General features: G+C 43.9%; 2 protein-coding genes and 1 long non-coding RNA gene across 8 annotated transcripts in view; 1 reads left to right on the top strand and 2 right to left on the bottom strand.

The window, feature by feature from the left end:
• Positions 1-1,501: 1,501 nt before the first annotated feature.
• On the bottom strand, positions 1,502-6,304 carry LOC130185831 (uncharacterized). The gene is made up of 3 exons (XR_008830206.1): positions 6,215-6,304; positions 5,362-5,444; positions 1,502-1,711 (listed from the first exon to the last, which is right to left on the bottom strand). It is a non-coding gene; the product is annotated as an uncharacterized LOC130185831 (long non-coding RNA).
• Positions 6,305-7,561: 1,257 nt separating this feature from the next.
• On the top strand, positions 7,562-13,230 carry gosr2 (golgi SNAP receptor complex member 2). The gene is made up of 6 exons (XM_056401376.1): positions 7,562-7,732; positions 7,995-8,059; positions 9,942-10,050; positions 10,936-11,068; positions 11,255-11,395; positions 11,931-13,230. Exons 1-6 carry the CDS (start codon positions 7,704-7,706, stop codon positions 12,090-12,092), a joined length of 639 nt encoding a protein of 212 aa, XP_056257351.1. The 5' UTR covers positions 7,562-7,703; the 3' UTR covers positions 12,093-13,230.
• A 303-nt stretch (positions 13,231-13,533) lies between these two features.
• The window catches only part of gpatch8 (G patch domain containing 8), a 28,922-nt gene continuing 22,699 nt past the window's right edge, over positions 13,534-19,756 (bottom strand). For all 6 annotated transcript variants that reach the window (XM_056401370.1, XM_056401374.1, XM_056401371.1 and 3 more), the window contains 4 exons: positions 19,669-19,755; positions 19,328-19,471; positions 19,069-19,199; positions 13,534-18,645 (listed from right to left, as the gene is read on the bottom strand). In XM_056401370.1, coding sequence (XP_056257345.1) covers positions 14,778-18,645; positions 19,069-19,199; positions 19,328-19,471; positions 19,669-19,755 — 4,230 coding nt within the window. In that variant the 3' untranslated portion in view covers positions 13,534-14,777. The remainder of the gene's footprint in view (positions 18,646-19,068; positions 19,200-19,327; positions 19,472-19,668; position 19,756) is intronic.

Raw genomic sequence — 19,756 nt, 5'->3', positions numbered from 1 at the left:
TCGCGGCTCAGATTTTGGAGATACATGGTTTTCACTGGACAGCAACGATATGCTTTTGTCCATCTAATAACAGCATTGTATTACCAGTATAAATCTCTGCATGTATCCTTTGCGCCAATATTAATTTCCCCTCTCAGACAATAAAGTTGAAAACTTCAGTCCAGCGATCCATACACGCGTCAGCTGATGACTGAGGTCAAACGAGTTCATGTGGTGAGACTACTGACTCACTCATATTAACTTCCCATATTATCATATTTCGGATCAATATTTAACTTTATTCAACATGAATGCTATGTATTAAAAAAGCCACTTTCTTCTCAGCAGAGCAGCGGGATAAAGAATGAGACGGAGGAGTGTGTCGCGGGCAGCAGGGTGGACCGGGGTTGAGATATTGAAGGACATAAAGGAAAAAGATGAGGATGGAGGGATGAGATGGGATAGCTTGTGGCCCCAGGAGGCCTATCCCCTGCTGCTGCTGTTGTTGTTTTATAATGAACTCCTAAAGCCTTCATTTCCCTCACTACCCTGAGCGGAGGGGGTGCGGCGATGGGGGCTGCTGAGTCCACAGCCGGATTCGCACGCACAAGCCCCGAGGGTGGCTGCTTTGAGCAGGGTGGGGGGGTTGGACGGAGCAGGGGTGCAATATGCAAGCTCCTGTGTTGTCTGTGTATGTGTTTGAAACAGTCCTGACAGGAGACAGGTGAGGGCAGAAAGGTTTTTGCATATGTGTGTGCGCATACTTGCCGTGTGCACACACCTGTGGTCACTTCAATGGGAGTGATATGCGAGTGTGTGTTTGTAGTGAGGTTTTCAGTGCGGGTGGGGGGTTGGGGTGGGGGGCACAGTCAGCCTGCTGTATGCTGGAGTTTCTCTGTAACCCTGGGACACTGAATGACATATATAATGTAGGACGATGCTGGCGGTAACACTATCTGGTGTGTCTGCACTGGTCTGGTTCAGGTAAAGGTTACTATGCCGGGCTGGGCTGCAGCACCACTGTGCTCTGATAGATGAAGATGAATGGACAAACTGAGGCTGGGGCATTTTTTGAGATATGTATTCTATTTGTGTTGCTTAGCAAAAAAGATATTATCCATAGCGACTTACATAGCTCTCAGGTTTATACATCACTTATTTGTGTAAGAACAGTAGATGTTAACTGAAGCGTAGAAGGCTTGGTAGATACTTTGCTCAAGGACACAAAGCGCAGTCGCGTCCTGTAATCAGAACCTCTGAGCCCCAAGTCAAACTCCTAAACCCTACATGACTTCCGCCCCTGGAGAGAAGGCACTTAGATAGCAGCAGCGCTGGGCCGAATCCCCACACCCTGACATCGCACAGGGAGAAAATGAAATGATGAAGAGAATCTGGAAAGATGGGTTTGGTGCAGAAAAAAGAGAGGAAAAGAGAGAGAGAGAGAGAGAGAGAGAGAGACAGACAGAGTTGTAAATACGGCATGGGGTAGGAATTTGGAATGTGAAATGACTAATGCAATTGCTCAACCCACAACAAGAACATGCACTGCCTAGAGCTATGACAAGGCTGAGTGCATACCTCTATGGGGGGGCCTAGCTCAGAGGCTGGGGTGGACTGGGGATGGTGGCTGAGCTCCTCGCAGTGGGTGATGAGACGCACGGGTGTAGAGACGGTGTAAACATGCGTGATGGTCAATTGAGCAGGCAACAGGGTTGAAATGATGGATTTTCACCTGAGGATGGAGAAAAACAAACAAACTGTGTTACAGTACGAACTCTCAACGTAATAAGATTAAATCCACGAATATTAGAGCAGACATAGAAAGATGGATTAAAAATCATCTCTCTAGAAATTGAGTAAAGCCATCTGCCTGCATGATAAACAACCAAACCAAACAACCAAAGTTTAGCCTCTAACAGGATAACAGAGGATATGAGGAAAAAGCCAAAAACTTTCCACCTTCACAGAAAATATGAATATTTGCCTGTTTTCTTTGTCTTCTATGATATCCATGACATTATCTTTGAGGTTTGGACAAAACAAGCAATCTGAATACGTCAACTAGTGCTTCTAGTACTGTTGTTGTGATGGCCGTTTATAGCCATGCAAGTGGTTTGGCTCTGGGGACAGCATTATCGTTCAGTCTGTGTGTCGCTCGGTCATTCCAACACTTCCAGACAGATTGAAATATGTTAACAACTATCGCATGGATTAACACATTGCATAGACATTCATGGTTCCCAGAGGGTGAATCATAATGGCTTCAATGACCCCATTTAATCCAGGGCAATCATCAGATCAAAGTGAAAGTTTGTCTGGTTTGGTTTTCACCAAATACCTGCAAAACGAATGACCTTCCCATAGTTGCAGCACTATGTGTTCACAAAGAGACAAAAAACTGGTGCTGAACCTTCTTCTGATTTACTATCCACACCAATGATCTGTGCTAGCACACTTTGTTAAACAATAGTGTATAGAATTAATGTATTTGAAGGACATATTCAAGTCACAAACTTGCCAGGTGAGGCAAAAACAAAAGCAACAGCAGCTAGGGCAGTATAGCGCTTGAGAACTGATTTCAAGCTGACCAGTTGACCGTGAACCCCCCACCCCCTACCCCCCCCCCCCCCCCCCCCAAATGGGAAACTTCTGGGGGAGTTTGTTCCCATGCTGCTCCTCAGAAACACCTGCAGTGCTAACAGCAGGGTTTACATTGCAGCCACTGTGATAGGACGCGATAAGACCTCACGCACCTTCATAACTGACTCCCCCCCTGCTCAATGTATGGTACTCCTCTGCTTTTCTCTCACAAAAACACAAGCGGACACACACACACACACAAGTTCGCACACACACACACACACACACACACACACACACACACACACACTGACCTCCATTACAAGCGAAACAAAACTTTCCCAGGTCAACATCGTCCAAGAGAGAAAAACACAGATAAAGGCCAGAGCTATGTGTTCTGTCAACCAGCAACAAATCTGAAAAATAAGTCTGGAATGTCGTCTATGATTATTTGTAATTTCTACAGCTACAATTATGGCCTTATTTCCCTGAGTGCTCACACTTATTAAATCATCACTGTCATTAAAGGATTCAAACACACAATAATGTGCCGTCAGAATTTATTATCTTTTGAGCCCCGTGAATCACACACTCGGGCTAACCGACATATACGACTTAATCATGAGAGTGTGGTTGAGAGCTGGTGCATGACTGTGGGAAGGAGGCTGTCAGGCAGGGGAAACCCGGCGCAGTACTCCGTGCCATGTTGCTGTTTGTGTTTCCATCCTGGCTAAGCCGTCATCCACCCACCACAGGGGTGGACAGCATCTCTCATCCTCAGAGGTCTGGGTGTCACAGGTGGTATGGCCACAGGGCTGTGTGTGTGTGTGTGTGTGTGTGTGTGTGTGTGTGTGTGTGTGTGTGTGTGTGTGTGTGTGTGTGAGTGTCTGACAGCTGTGTGGGCTCTTTGAGGTCAGACGAAGTGAAGCTGGGATGAAGAGCAAGAGGGCGCAGCAATGAGACCGATCACTTTCTGTCACTGGGGAACGCACTCCTCTCTGAACTCCAGAGCGAGACAAATAAGGCAAAAGCCTGGGGCAATAATAAGATCATAATAATATCAAATAATATCAGTAAATACAAATAGCTTCAAATAGACTACAGCCATGGGTAGATTACCCATCACCACCACCACCACCTCATTTTTCTGTCTCTGGTTGTTTTGCATCATTTGTGACAATTTTCTTTAGATTATCTTTTAGGCATTTTTGTCTTTATTTGACAGTCTGGAGAGAGACAGGAAACAAGGGAAACAAAAGAACGACGGGAATCAACTGTGGACATTGCAATTTTGTGGTATGCGCCTTAACCATTAGGCCACCGGACTTCTAACATTTTGCAGTCTATTTGCGATTGTTTTGAATCATTAAGTGTCTCTTTCGGGTCTTTTGATTGGCTGTCCAACAAGAAACGTCAACAGTCACCTCACACAGAGGTTTTGATATGAAGCCTCCAGGGGGCCACCCCTCTGGTCCCACTTTTCCCACCAGAACCCACCGAGACACTGGAAGCTTATGAGTTTCTCCTGTCATCTCTGACAGGCCCTCATTTGCTTTCATTCAGCGTCTCATCATGGCTTCAAAGACGAGTGGATCATCTGCCTCGGGGGGGAGTGAGAACATCAGTGTGCCTTCAAAAAAATGACTGGTATCCAAAAATTGTTGACCTAAGGCAATTTTGCTCCTCATAATTGGCTTCTCCACTCTGTCTGTCTTGGGCAATCACTGTAGAGTTATGATGTATTATATTGCCTGGAAAACATCATTAAGTATGTTGTGTAAAAGTGATTCAATAACATATCATTTTCCCTTGATGAACAAAACAGTGTTATGGGGGGTGGGGGGTGGGGGTAATCACAGAGTACACAGAGTGCTTTCTTCCTCCACTGAACAATAACTCTGCTGCCATGTTGTCTAAGCAGGACAGGGGGCTGATCCAGCGCTAAATTTTGTTTGGTTCCAGCTGGAGCACCCAAAGCAGCAAAGCCTGGCATCAGGAAATAACCTTCCTTTCACGATCCAGTGAGGCGGCCACACACACACACACACACACACACACACACACACACACACACACACGCACACACACTATACAATACAATACGCTTTATTTTTTAAAACCTAAGCATTAGAAAATACCTAGAAATTTCTGCATCTGAATCCAGGTGTGTGTTAAAATAAAGATAGACAATTATGGGAAACATGTGTGTCACATGTATCTTTTTTTAATTCATATAAGAGTGGTGGTGGTGGAAAGAAACTATGGGAAAACTATATTTGAGTATTTCAATTTCATGATACTTTATACTTCAACTCAAAAACGAAATTTTTACTCTACTACATTTATTTGAAAGCTTTAGTTACTAAATATACAACACTACATAAAGTTGTTAAACCTTGTTGTCCCTTGAAATTAAAATATTGCATACATGTTAATGAATCAGTGATAATATTCTCATATTATATTCATAATAAGCATATAAGATAATTAAAACAATTTCAATAGGGCTGTTTCGCTAAATAAGTGCTTTTCTTATCTATTGATAAGTATATTTAAGTGATACTTTTGTATTTTTATTTAAGATAAGATCTTTTATCTGTAATGGAGTATTTTCACAGTGTGGTTTTGCTATAAGTATAAGATCTCAATACTTTCATATCTCTTATATCCTCCTCAGTGGATTATGACTGGACAGAACCCTTTGTGCTATAAACATATATTAAGGTGCAACAATGACCTCAAACTAGGTGTAACCACATGTGAGCTCCCGGTCAGTCGGAGTGGTGTGATTGTGCTCCACACCTGGAGTCTGGATTCCAGTTTGTGCCCGTGGTGCTCAGGTGTGTAGGAAAAACCAGTAAGCTCATCTCATCCTTTCCCGAGGGCTGAAAGATAAAGGACAGACGGAGAGAACCCCACGACCTTGAGAGAGGGAGGTAAACGTGGCTCATGTACCGCTCAGAAAATGTTTGACGGGGGCCTTCTTGCTCCCGTTCTCTACTTCTACTCTATTCTGAGCAACAGGTTAAAGCTGTGCACAGCCAACCACATCCCCTGGGGATGTGTTATGACAACTGAAAACGGTGAACAGCGAGAGCAAGAAGTGGCATGAACAGATCTCAAGGTTTCTGACATGTGGGGGTGGGTGAAAAGGACCTCTGTTGAGAAGTGTCTAGCCTGAAGATACAACCATCAACTCAAGTACCATCAGGCAGCCATGGAAAACTGTCTAGGCTGACTTCTGACTGCTGTGCTGGATGAGGTAAACAAATACAGCTATCACTGGCAAACAGGAGCTCGTCACAGCTCACTGCACTAATTAGGTCAAAGGATGTTTGAATTTGTGTTGCTTGGTCCTGGCCTCATCGATTCTCCCCTCCCAAATCTGTAGACAGAACAGTGAAGGAGGTTTGGTGAGAGGTGATTGAGATGCGGTTTTGTTAAGGTGCCAGGCAGCGCCCCAGGATGATTTGCCTCACACTAAATCACCAAGGAACTATTGTGAAATTTTCACAACTTGTTCTGGGAAATCCAATCATGCCACTTTCACACAGTACTCCATGACAGAGTCAAGTCTATGACAGACAACCTCACAGACAACCTGTCACCTTCCTCAGACGTCCTCTCCACAGAATTCTGTGACTTGTAATCTCACCTGGCTAAAGTTTGATATCTTTAGTTTTGATGCCTCTGACCGCAGGCGAGAAGGAAGCCTCTGGATGGACAGACAGAAATATTCTGACACCTATCTGTGGAAAAAGAGGATAGCCTAATTAGACTGAGTCAGGCTGAGCTGACAAAAGCTACCCCCGGGACATGTTTCACAGAGTCTTTCCTGTCACATGTCTACATGTCAACAGATTATGCTATATGCTCTCAGAGTTTGTCTTAGTAGGGGAAAGGATCTCTGCTATTACACCTGTCACCTATTACATTTAGGAGAATATCAAATATAATGGAAAATGTAGCCTGAAGCCTAGATTTAAATTTGTGAAGTTTAGTATCAGTTGAATAAACTGAAGGAAATGTTGACTTGTCCATTACAGGCATGGTCAGATTAACTTCTTAGGGGCACTGGGGCAAAAATTTGTTGTTTGGCCCCTATTGATCCCCAATGTACAGGGCAGTTTCATTATTTCACCAGACACTTAGAGTCCAACCAGCATGCTAGAGCTGAAATGATGAATTCATTAATTAATTAATGACAGAAAATTAAACTTGCAAGAATTTTGACAACTGGTTAATTCTTTAAGTCGTTTATAAGCAAAAATGCCCAAAAAATGTCCAGGTTCTTGGATGTTGACATTTTCTTGACTGAACAATCATTTGACAATTAAAGACTTTCTGTGTGTTAATTAGCCTGGTTGACAAGCAGAAAAGGAAGTTTGCCAAAAAAAAACTTTACAAATGAGGGAAATATGAACTGAAATAATTAAGGTCTTAAATCTAGATTTGGACACAAAGTCCCACTAGAAAAACTACAAGGCCACAAGATGGACGATGGAAGATCTGACACAGATGATACTGTACATCAGTGGCACAAATTTAGGGGATTAATCAAAATAGGGGTTAATCAAATTTTGTAGAACAAAATTAAATGTAGTAAAACTGGAGGTTTCTGTTGAACAAAACGATGAATTCTCTATTAGGTTTCCTATCGTTGTCTGCTACTGAGTTTTACTGTCACCTAACAGGCGTATCTTCAGTAGCCTATTTTGTGTAAACCAAAGATAATTCATTTACAAAATCAATATATAAAAATTCATTAAAGTTAATTAAAAGTTATAACTATAGTGTTAATTATAATTAACAGACCACCTGACAAAAATGTCAGAGAAATCGCCGTTAGTCACGTAATAGCTGAAGTACAGACAGTATACAGATGCAATTACCTTTTCAGTATCTAAAAATCGAGGCGGAGTGAGCGCTCTCCACTCTTTGTCTTTCTCTCTCTCTCGCTCCCTGGTGACGTAGTGGAGCTTCCGCTTTCCTATTTCCGTACACAAACGATTGGCTGATGACGTGTACACTCCACTACCGTTAGCTAGGCTGCTAGCTTAGCCACCTGTCAGAATAAAGGTGTTATAAATAAATTAACGACCTAAAGTAAAAGGGAAGCAAAGCGTTTCATTAACTCGGGGAAAATGGAGACGCTTTACCACCAGACGAACAAGTGAGTGTGTCTGTATTTTGGGTAGAACTATCTTTGAGACATGTCGCAGCTAGCTAACGAGTGTAACTAAACTAGCTAATTACCAGTGACTTACCTGTAGTAAATTATTATCAACATGAGAGCATTAATGGTCATTACAATGTTTACACTGTTGTTCACTGATGATAATAACTGTTTAAAATCTCAATGAACAGTCGAGTTATAATTGTGTGTCATGTGTCGGTTCCCCTTCACCAATTTAACACTGTTTGTTCTGAATTAGGCAAATCCAGGAGGTTCAGTCTCTGATGGGAAACCTGGAGAAGACAGACCGTCAGTCGGTACATTGTGAGTAGTCAGAGCTGTCGTTTCTCCTGCTGTTCAATCTGCGTCTCCTAACATAAAATCCAATAATACAATCCATCACCAACCAGGTAAAAATGGACAACTTCAAACAGCAAAAGTCCCAAGTTCACTCCATATCATTTGGGTCTATATGCGGTAATCACACATTTATTAGAAACTTGTACCACAGATCCACCGTATCTACAATGACTGGTCCTCCATGTTATAGTTGTAAAGTTGTGCTTTATCAAATTGCATTCGATTTTTTTGTGTGTGTCAAGTAATTAATACACAGAAAACCTCAGGTAGAGTCGTGTTATACCATCGCAGGAGAAATGTAACCACAATTGTTTTCATCATCAGTGTGTCTGGCAGTTATTTTCTTTAATAATCGAGTAATGGCTCAGTGTGTAAAAGAGAAAATAATTGTCAGAATATGGTGAAATGATGCCCATCATTATTCCTGGAAGCCCAAGTGAACATAATCAAACTGCTTGTTTTGTTTGACCAACAAAAAAACTGATAGATTTTGAGTTTACTGTCACAGAAATCTAAGATACAAACAAATATTCATATCTGAGAAGTTGATACCAATGAAATTTTAAATTCTCACTAATTCCTAATTTTCCAAATAATTGTCTGTCAGTCAAATAACCAACTGATCATATCAGCTCTATCAGTTGGTTTCTCATAAAAAAATCTGCAGATTAATTGATAATACGCCACACAGTGACTTTTCCATTTCTATTGAACAAGTTCTCCAATCACAGACCAATAGATTGCAAGCAGTACATCAAAACGATGTACTACTCTAACAACAAAAAAGCTTGTAAAACTCCAAATGTATGTACTTAAGTTAATCATCTTGTGTCCGATTCTTATCTGGTGTGATGTCATTGTGAGTATTGTTTCTGTCTCAACCCCCAGCTTTGTTTGTTGATGATGGGAAAAGACAGTGTAATGGGCTTACATGATTTATCTTAGGGTCGCGTTCAGCTCTCCCACCGCTCTGTATATGAGTGTTATTAGATCAGTGTTGATGACATCACTTCCAGTTCACTTTCCTTTGAATGGTCTCTTAATTTCTACTCAGTACTTCGTCTTTGTTATGGCTGCCTGTTACCCTCTCTGACATAATGACTGTAGGGGGGCTGGTGTCTCCCTGGTTGATTGTTCTCTGTGGTTGGTGCCTGCCTGATCAGTTCTGGGCCAGGCTGGTGCCAGGACAGGAAGCAGTGGGGTGGGTGCAGTGACAGAAGCTGGGAGGGCTTCTTCTAGATAATGGTGGGAGCCAGGCAGTCGACAACCCTCCCGTTATTCTCCTTCCCAAATTATGACATCAACTTGTATTTAAAACCAGGGGAGATGTAGCATGCTAACGATACAAAGTTACTAGTGAAAGAGGGTGATTCCACTGATAAATGCCCTTGTAAGGCTTAATACAACCAGGTGCACAGGAATAAACAGATACCCACAGTCTCAGCAGCATGAAGACTGAATTAGGTTGGAAAAGCAGTAAATCCAGATTTCAAACAAATATATGGTTTACCTTAAACAAGAGTCAGTTTTTACCAAATATTTAGGATCCAAAAGGGAAATTTGAGGAAAATCTGATGTAGAGCTGCAACTAATAGTCAATTAATGGATTAATATTTTGATAACTGAGTAATCATTTTCTTTTTTCAAGCAAAAAAGTCATTTGCTGGTTGCATCCTCTCAAATGTCAGGATTCGATGTTTTATGGTGATATTTATCAGTAAACTGGTTATGTGTGGGTATTGGACTTAGTTGCAGCCCTAATCTGATTTACTTTGTGCCTTGTGTGATTAATTGTCATTTTCTGTGTCCTCTAATTTTTTTCTTTTTCTTTTCCTCAATACACAAGTGTTAGAGAATGACCTGCAGGCTAGAATCGACCAGATCTTCAACCATTTAGAACGCCTTGAAATTCTGGCCAGCAAGGAGCCACCAAACCGCCGTCAGAACGCCAAATTGTGAGTTTGGAGTGAGTCAATTGATGGTGACCCTAAAGCCCCAGAGCTGGCAGGGCGAGCCATATCTCATAAAGGCAAGGGAGGGTGTAGAAGATGAGACAGGCAGCCCTGTCCTGCCCTGTGGCGACGTGGCTCTATGAAAACATTTCCTCAGAAGCCCCGTCATCACCAGCATTCCTGCTGCATTGGGCAAAGATTCATTTCTGAGCTGGGTAAACAGGCCTTAGGGGACACAGTACACCCCATCCCACAGCACTCCTCTGATCTTGGAGGAGCTCTAGTGGGGCCTGAGTGAAGCTCAGGAGAGGGGGAGACTGCATGAGGATTTGAGGGTAAAATAAATGTTCTCATCAACCAGAGGAGTAAGAATTAAAATACGGTGCAATGATCAATGTCATAAAATTTATCAAGTAGGTGAGTAGGTTTCTGAAGGGTTCACTCGTTTAAATTTCAGACATTTTTAATACCACATAGAAAGCAATTTAATATCTTTTTCAGTCATACTGTTCAGAGACTGACAGAAAACCCAGCAAGGACAATTACTTATGAAGTACATGAATTTGTTGACATTTATATAACATTTCTGTCAATGCTTCAGCTGAATAACAATAATTCTTAGTAATAATTAACAAACGATATGCTGATAATATGACCTGGAGTCAGATAAGCAGCAGAAATCTAATATATGTATTAACCAATCACAAAGTTTTTGCTAAAATTGTCCATAATGAGACATTGAGCTTCCAGTCTCCTGTAGCTAACGATTAAACAGCCACAGTCCACAGCTGAAACAATCTCACTTTTAATTTATACGTGTGTAACACCCCCACTTCATAACAAAGTTCGATCAACAGAGTCTTAACTGTATTCTCTGCTTTCCCTCAGGCGAGTGGACCAGCTTAAATATGATGTTCAGCACCTCCGCACCGCTCTACAGAATTTCCAGCACCGACGCTACGCCAGAGAAGCCCAGGACAGAGAGAGGGAGGAGCTCATGAGCCGCACCTTCACGACCAACGTAAGTGAAATGTGCCTCAAAACAGGCCGAGGAGTAAACCAGACAATAGTAGCCAAGCTCAGGTTGTGGAGCTGGGTATGAATGCAGCATTCTGACGTCCATATCACAGTGTAACATACAGTACAAATCCTTCAGTCTCAAGCTCAATGATGTGGAGTTGAATAAGTGTTTGATCTTGTTCAACAGGATGCAGATACCTCCATCCCCATAGATGAGACCCTTCAGTTTAACTCCAATTTGCACAACGCGCACAGAGGCATGGATGACCTCCTGGGCAGTGGCAGCAGCATACTCAACGGTCTCAGAGATCAAAGATCCACATTGAAGGTGCGTGCCTACGATTTATACAGAATTGATAAAGAAATAAAGAAATGGTATCTGTAGCAGAGCACAGGACTTTTACTTTTTGTTAAGGAAGCAGTATAAAGAAGCAGGTTCTCCTGACAGATACAGGTTGAAAGTTCTATTCCTTGACCCACTTTCCGGTGTCCACATTGATCACAATAGTCTCATTGTTAGTGTGCATGTGCTCAGCGTGAGGGTGAGTCCTTGTTTCCAGGGAGGAGATGGTCTTCCTGGTTTTGCTTCAGGCCTCCTGTTATCAGGGTGTGTCTGTTGATCAGCACTCATGGGCCGGGTTTCTAACCATGAGAAACTTCTGACGGAGAGGCACGTCAGGCTGGGTGTTGGCACTCACGTCTCCCAAAACGAGATGAATTAGTTTAGATAATTACCATGTCGTCATTTATTGCGTCCATTCTCCAAAACATTATGTGTATGTGTGTGTGTGTGTGTGTTTTTTTTTAAATGGCTTTTATATCCTAATCTAACACGTGATTGTTACCATTTGGGCTCTGCACAGGGGACCCATAAGAAGATGCTGGATGTGGCCAACATGTTGGGGCTGTCGAACACAGTGATGAGACTGATAGAGAGGCGAGCCACGCAGGACAAGTTCATCATGATTGGAGGCATGCTGCTGACCTGCGTCTTCATGTTCCTGGTGATCAGATACCTGGGCTGACCTCCATCCATTGATGAGTCGTGGACATTTCCGCAGCACATCGTCCCTCATGATATGAAAAGTGGCAGAGCTTGAATTTTTAACATCAGATTAAAGTAATTTTTAATAAATTGTGCCATTACAGTTTGTTTCCCATCATTTTAAAATTTTTGGGAACCTGCAAAATGGTAAGTTGGAAGAAGACCCTAATTACAGACAGTATTTTCATTCCACTTGAAGCTCCAAGAGAGCATGGAACTTTCTGCTGCTGTCCTCAGATTACTGCCACACATCCATAATCTATTTTATTTTCTTTTTTAAAATCAAAACCACTCTGAAACTGTAAATCACTCTTGTGACTGTACCCTCATGGCTTCTTAAAAAATACTTCAACCAGATATTTATCCTCAACTTGCTTTTGCCTGTAGTGAAAAGCTATTTGTTTTGTTCCTTTATCTGTCACTAATACTGTCAGTGTCATTCTGCCTTGTTCAGCATGGTTCAACAGAGAATTAGAAATATTCATAATGCTCCATATTTCTTTACATTGCAACTCAAGAATACTCCCTGAAGATTCTTCTCCTTTGTGTGTTATGTTTAATCAGTTGCTCACTCACTAATGCAGTTTAATACAACAGTCCTGCAATAAATCCTCCCTTCATGAAGGTTATAATGTTGTTTTTGTTGAAATTGCTATTGAGGCATTACTTAAACTTTATCATTATTTTGGATGTAGTTTGAGGTGCTGTTTAACTGTATTGCATTACACGGAGAGGTGTTTGTTATTTGGCCTCCCCTCAGTGATGTAAAATAATAAAGACACCACCTCTGCATATATAACACAATTGAGCAGCACCACAAACTGTAACCTCCAAAATGACCAGCTGAATCAGCACCTCTCTAAAACAGTATTGACGATTTACTGCAGGACTTTTGTATCAGATTGCATTAGGTTCAGCTAGCTGTACCTAATAAACTGGTGTATAATTTTGGCAACAAATATGCTCAATTGCCAGAGATAAATAAGATGACAAAGATCTTTTGGGAGGTAGCAGTCATTTTGTAATTGTTACACACCTTCTCTTGGATTTATGCTTGAGTCCAGTCTCACTATGTGAGTGATTTAATTTTCTTAATAGAATAAAACATGTTTCATTTCCTTGGTGTCTTTATCTAATGAATCTGCTGGAAACATTAACATGGTTCAGTTAATACAGATTTTTTCCCAGATTTAATCTTAATAAGAACACTCCCTTTCAATGTAAGAATTACTGGTAGCTAACTCCACTGCTACAACACATTTTGTGGCTTTACTGTTTCACAAGTCTATTCAAAGCAACTACGACTCCATCTAGTGTTTCATATTTGACACTGATCTCTGCAGGAACTGCTTGCCTGTCTGACTGCAAGTATCCTCATGTGAATTTCATTAACTCGTTTACATATTATGGAAAAAGACACATGAACTCAAGATTTTATTTGCTGAAACAGAGTAAGTCTTTAAAAAATACAGGGTTGCTACTGTTTGACCAATCACTATCCTTCACCATCCCAGCCCATCTTAGCTGGGGTAAATTAGAAACAACCTTGATAAAATACATAGTGTCCATCTTCCATCCAACTGGACATTCTGTTTTTTCCAACAGCAGTTTCAAACCTCTAGAATGTTAATAGGTTAATCTACAGCAGTTTTATTTACAAAATTACACAAAAGCAAAACACTGCCCTTCTTTTAAAGAGCATTTTGGAAAATAATTTAAAAACAGAAAAATACAATTATTGCAGTATACTACAATCTTATTGTTACGTGATGCCAAAGCACCATCTTGATGTACAGATTTCAGTGCAATTCATTCAGGTGTACCCTCACCACAAGGGAACATGAGCTTTGCCTCAGAGCATCAGGGATATTAAAACCCCCTACATCACATTTCCCCTCACTTACTAAGGGGGTTCTTAAGTGACAACGTCTTACGATGGGGACACCATAGCTGTAATTTCATATGGTCATCATTGGTGGGATTCTTCACATTACACACTGATATATGTACAAGTTTACTGCATTACAAATTATTTTGGGACCAGGGATCCAATAGAAAGCAAGTAGTCATATGAGAACAGAAAGCATCAGTAATTATGAAATTGTCTGTCTCTGAAGGTTACATTACACAGTCGAAGCTGTTCATCTCTAGAACAATACACTTCCTCCTCCTCATCTCCTGACATGATTCTGCTTATAGCTTCAGCCATAGTGTCCCTCTTTGGCTGCCAAAATGAGCAAAAACTGAGAGAATAATATTTTTATGTGGAAAACAAACAAACAAAAAAAAAAACTCCAGTGGTTTCTCTGATTTGTCATCAAAACATATGGGTACTGTTAACATTCCCCCTACATGGAATATAAACCGATGTCTTGAGGAAGTCTCTTTAAATCGACACCCTGTCTTAAAAATTCAGGGCAAACCATGAAAAAGTCTCACATGAGCCAGAAGAAAATTTTAGTGTCAATTTTAAAGCCAACACGAGCAGCACCACTTTGTGGCTACAACTTGCTGCAATGTGTAGGCCAGTAAAAACTGTGGTTTATTGACCAGCTTCCTGTCTCACTGACTGCACAAAGACTTGATCTAAAACTCAAAACCAAGACAGTTCAGGTCAAGTCTTTCCCCTAGAGCTGTGAATAAACTCCTTCACTTGCATCATTATTCAAGAGCCATGGTTAGGTGGGTGCTGGAGGTCCTGCCCTGAAAAGATTGGGTGTAGGAGTGGGTGGAGCTGGAGAGCTGCTGCTGCAGCAGCCTGTGAGGGCCGAGGTGTGAATAGTGTGGGGTAGAGGGCTGTGTGTGGGACATGGTGGAGAGCTAAAGGGGTGTGGTGAAGTGCAGAGGCTGGGATAATATGTATGGGCTGACCAGAGAGGAAGGCTGTTGGATGGGCAGGAATCAGCCCCGCATGTCCCAAAGAATGTCCCAGAGAGTGACCGAGGGAGGGGCCCAAAGGAGACAGGGAGATGGGGGTAAGGTGGTGCTGGGGAATGTGGTGTACCTGGGCTAACTGGGCATGTGCATGGTGTGGGTGGTGAGGATGTGCTGGGTGGATGCCCATGGCTGCAGCAGTGGCGGCATGGTGCTGCAGGATGGCGTGTTGAACTGTGGTGATTGACGTGCCGGAGGCCACTGACACGGTTGGCTGCTGAATGTGGATCTGTTGCAAAGCTGGTGGAGGGGGGGCTGGGGCCAGGTTGGCAGCGGCAGCAGCAGCGGCGGCTGCAGCAGCAGCAGAGGGAAATGTCTTGACCTGTTTGGCCAAAAGCTGCTGCTGGATGTGCTGCTGTGCAGCCTGTTGCAGCTTGCTGTACTTCTCCATTTCCTCTGGTGTGAACGTAATGGGCTGACTCTCCAAAGGAGCCAGTCCATCTTCCTCTGCCTCCATGCCATCTTCTTCCAGGTTGGGTGGTGGATAAGCAGGGTAGGCGTGCATTGGAGGAGGCTGCTGCTGCTGCTGCTGCATTTCTGGCATGAGGGACTCCATCATGGGGTTCTGAGAAGGGTCCTGTCCTGACTCTCCTTGGTACTGAGGCATCATCATGGAAGGTTCCTGTTCAAACAATGGCCGGGGTTCTTGGTGCACTTGGGCTTCTGTAGTGGGGTGCTGCGTTTCTTCTGGTACCACTGTGCTCTGTGGGGCCTCCTCAACCTTCTGGACTGGTGGAGCTGGAGGTGGTGGTGGAGGAGGGAACTCCCTTATAGGCTCTACCAGGATAACCTCTCCCTCAGCCTCAGAGCCTTTCCCTGGTCCTGACTTCTCTCCCTCATCAGGTCTGGTTAGGGGAATCACTGGTTTCTTCCCTGCCTGCAGCTTACCAAAAAGTGGAAGCATGGCTTTATTTCCCAGTGTGGGGGGTAGTTTGGGACCAAAGTAACCCTGTGGTGGGTCCTTAATCTTAATGCCAGATTTTGTTCCAGTGGTAGAATCATCAGCACTTTTTTTGGACTGGACCTTCTCCAGAAGCTGGCGTGCGGTAAGCGAGTTTTTCTGTTCTCCTGCATCTCGGGACCCACCTGGCCTCAGAGCCTGTGAACTAGATGAATGGGTGTTGCGGTTAAGGCCTCGTGATGAAGATGATCGTGGAGACTGGGATCGGTAGATGCGGGAGCGGTTGAAGTCTCTGCGATGTGTGTCACTGTCTGCTCGACCCCTGGCGCCTCGTCGGTGAGGGGAGCCTTTGGCTGAACTGGAGGAGCGGCTGGCAGAGCTGTGGCTACGGCTGTAGCTGCGCCTCCAGGATCTTGCACTGGTGCTGCGGCTCCAGCTACTGGAGCTTCTCGAGCTGCTCCGATGGTGCCGCCGGTGCCTTTTTCTGCGGCTGTAGCTGCGAGAACGTGAGCGGGAGTCATCTGAGGAGGAAGAGGAGTACTGATGTCTCCTGGATCGTCTACGTCCTCGGCTACCCCTGCGCTCATACTCCGAGTCTGATGAACGTTTGGAGCGCCGCCGTCTGCGACCCTCAGTACTGTAGTCACTGTAGCTGTCAGAGTAGCTGCGACTACGGTGGCTGTAGGCACTGCTGCCTGCTGAGGAGCGTTCAGAGCTGCTGGAGTACGAGTGACTACGGGAAGTTTGGCCACGATGGCGCCGACGGCTGCTGCCTCGTCTTTCCCCTCGTCTTGATGAACGACTGCAGGACCGCCTTGATTCCTCACTATGGTGGCGGCGTTGTTCCCGAGGACTTGACCTGTGATGACGTGAACGTTGAGTGTTGGAGCCCCCTTCTTCTTCACTCTCACTGCTGGGAGGTCTACCAGGACCAGGACTCTTTTGGGCTGAGGTGGAGCAGGAGGCACTTTGAGGTGCACTGGAGTCAGTCTTTTGTCGCTTGGTGCCACTGTGCTCCTCTGAGGAGTTGGCCTTGTCTGTGCCCTTTCTGGCTCCTCCTTCCTCTGCTCCAGACTTGCAAGGCACTTCCTTAGTAGCACGTTTTCTCTTCCCCAGCTCTACTCCTGTATTTCCTGTAGCTCCACCCCCTCCAGTTGCCAAATGAACAGAGGACGAAACAGCTTTTTCTTCTGACTTTGGTTTTGCTTTCTCCTTTTCGTCACCTGTTGCCTCATCTTGATCTGGAGCTTTGTTTTTGCTCTTCTTCCGTTTGTGTTTTTTCTTCTTTTTGGGCTTTTCTTGCGTTACCTCAGTCTCTCCCTCTGCACCTTCTGCTGCTCCTTTTTCTTTGCCTTTGCGTTTTGAGTGCTTTGCAGACTTCTTATGCTTCTTCTTTTTCTTTTTTTTCTTGGCACTACTGCTGCCAGTTGCAGGCTTTTGCTCATCGGCCTCTGATTGGCCAGGCTCTCCCTTCATCATTGGTTTATCTTTGTCAGTGCTGGTCCCAGGTTTAGTGGTTGAATCTACTTCAGCTGTTGAGGCTGCTACCTCTTGTCCCTTGTCATCAGACTCTTCACAAGGCTTAGGGGACTTCGCTGTTTTCCCACCACGCACTCCTTTGTTGCGGGACAGCTTGAAGTCAAAGTAGAGGGGATTACAGCTGTAAGACAGGGATGGCTGCGCTTTTGTAAATTCGAGGAGCTCAGAGGGCCACTGCAGGGTAGTGCTCTCATCTTTGCTGAGAACTGGGAAGAAGGGACCGGTGGGGATTTTAGGGCCTGAAGTGGAATCCAGAGTCTCCTGTGTGCTCTCTGCCTTTTGTGTGGGTGAAGTGGGTACCACTGTGGGTAGCGTGGAAGCTGTGTCTGCTGCGCATGAAGAGTCATTCTCTGTCTTCACGTTAGGTGATAGAGGGGTTGGCTCTGAGTCAGGGGATGCAGGGGCATTACCTTGTTCTTTTTCAGTCTTACACTCTGTAACACTGGGCTCCGTCTGTTCAGGACTAGCTTCAACTTTTTTCTCCTCCTGCACTTCCTCCTCCTCTTCCTCTTCTTTGTTCAGACACTGATCAGTGGCCTTCATGAAAAGCAAAAACTGGAAGTGAGGCTTTACTCGGCAGTGAGCTGGAGGTACATAGTGATAGTACTGAGGCTCCTGCCCAGCATATCCTTCCTCCTTTTTCATCATCATCTTCAGTTTATTAAGTGTGGAGGCTAGAGAGCCTCCATCGTCAGGCTGCTGCGCCTCCTCCGTCCCTGCCACACTACCGCCCTCTCCTCCTTCACTTCCTCCTGACACCACCTTGGGGCTGTCTGTGCCGCAGACTGATGTCTCCTCTTGTCCTCCAGTCTTTTCCCCCTCCTGGCTCTCCTCTTCCTCCATAGCCTCCTCACCATGATCAGCAAACACTGCAGCTGCTGTCTCCAGCTTTACTGGTGCTTTCTTGGCAAAAGAGAAGGACACACTGACTTTGGATGCACCACTTGGGGTTGGGGAGGAGGAGCTGTTCTTTCCCAGAGAGAAGCTGATGGCTGGGCCAGGCTTTGGGGATGCTTGCCCAGTTTTATCTGCCATTGATCCTTCCAGGGCAGCGTCTGTCAAAGCAGGATTCTCAGGTGTCGTGGCGTCGCCATCTTCTGCCTTCTCCCCGTCCACAGCCACTGTGGTAGTTTTGAACATTGGCCCACTTCCTGGAGTACTGAAAAACAGAGGCATGATACCAATGTGATGTGGGATCAATGTTTCAAACTATCAGACTTAACTTCAGTGAGAGTTTAAGATGATAATCAAATGCTTATTGCGTTTGTAAATCATCAAAAGGGTCTCGACAGACTAGTTGTCGGTGTCAGAATTTAGTTTTATCAACTCAGAAACAATGTGAGGGATTTAGAGGCTGTCATAGTAGGATCTATGACATACCTGTGTGTCCTTCAGAGAATACTACAATTTAACTTCTATTATGTTTTCACATGGTTAAAATTGTTATAAGAATATTTAATAGATATTTTGTTTTAATATGCAGTCTTTATTCGGCCTAAAAAGTTGCACAATGATCAAGACTCAACAGACTTCATCATGTTGAATCCATCCAGCAGAGGGCACTCCAGGAGTAAATTCTTACCGGTCCTGGTGCTTCCTCTGCTCAGCCAGCTCATGTAATCGGCGTAGCATCTTTTCTTGCTTCTTTCCATCTTTCCGGGAACGTGATGACACATTACGAGCAAACTCTCTCTGCTTCAGCTCTTTAAGCCTCTGCATTACACAAACGCAAGACAATGACAGGACAGTGAGAATCATTTCATGATCTCATGATTTCTCTTATGTTTCAAAGCAAAACACAGAGGAGACACAAGATTACAAAAACCGACGGTAAACAGTACCTGCTTGTGAGCGTGGTCGTAAGAGTTAATGTGGTTGTCAAATTCCTGGTGTTTGGTGTACTGTTTGTCACACAGCTCACAGTAGAAATTGGCTCTCAGGTCTTCCAGAGCCTTTGCAATGGCTTTCTCCTTTTCCATCTGGTCCTAGAATAGGTGGAAAATAAAGGAGGGAATGAGAGAATGAATCTTTAAATTGTGTTGAAAAAGTAGAAGAAAAAAAAGACACCCAATTACAGTAACGAGAGTACTTGTCAATTTCCTCTTTTTATATGGGCTTACGCAGTAACCAAGTACAGAACAAACACTGATCATTAGCAATACAAAAGCCTGAAAGGCTTCACCTTGTATTTCTGCCGCAGTTCCTCTGTGTCCTCCTTTTCCACTTCGAGCACTCTTCTCTTCTCTGTGGCGTCCTCTGCATAGTCCAGC

The sequence above is a fragment of the Seriola aureovittata genome, chromosome 17 (assembly GCF_021018895.1).
Source record: "Seriola aureovittata isolate HTS-2021-v1 ecotype China chromosome 17, ASM2101889v1, whole genome shotgun sequence".
NCBI lineage: Eukaryota > Metazoa > Chordata > Actinopteri > Carangiformes > Carangidae > Seriola > Seriola aureovittata.
This window is presented reverse-complemented; position numbering and strand designations above follow the sequence as displayed.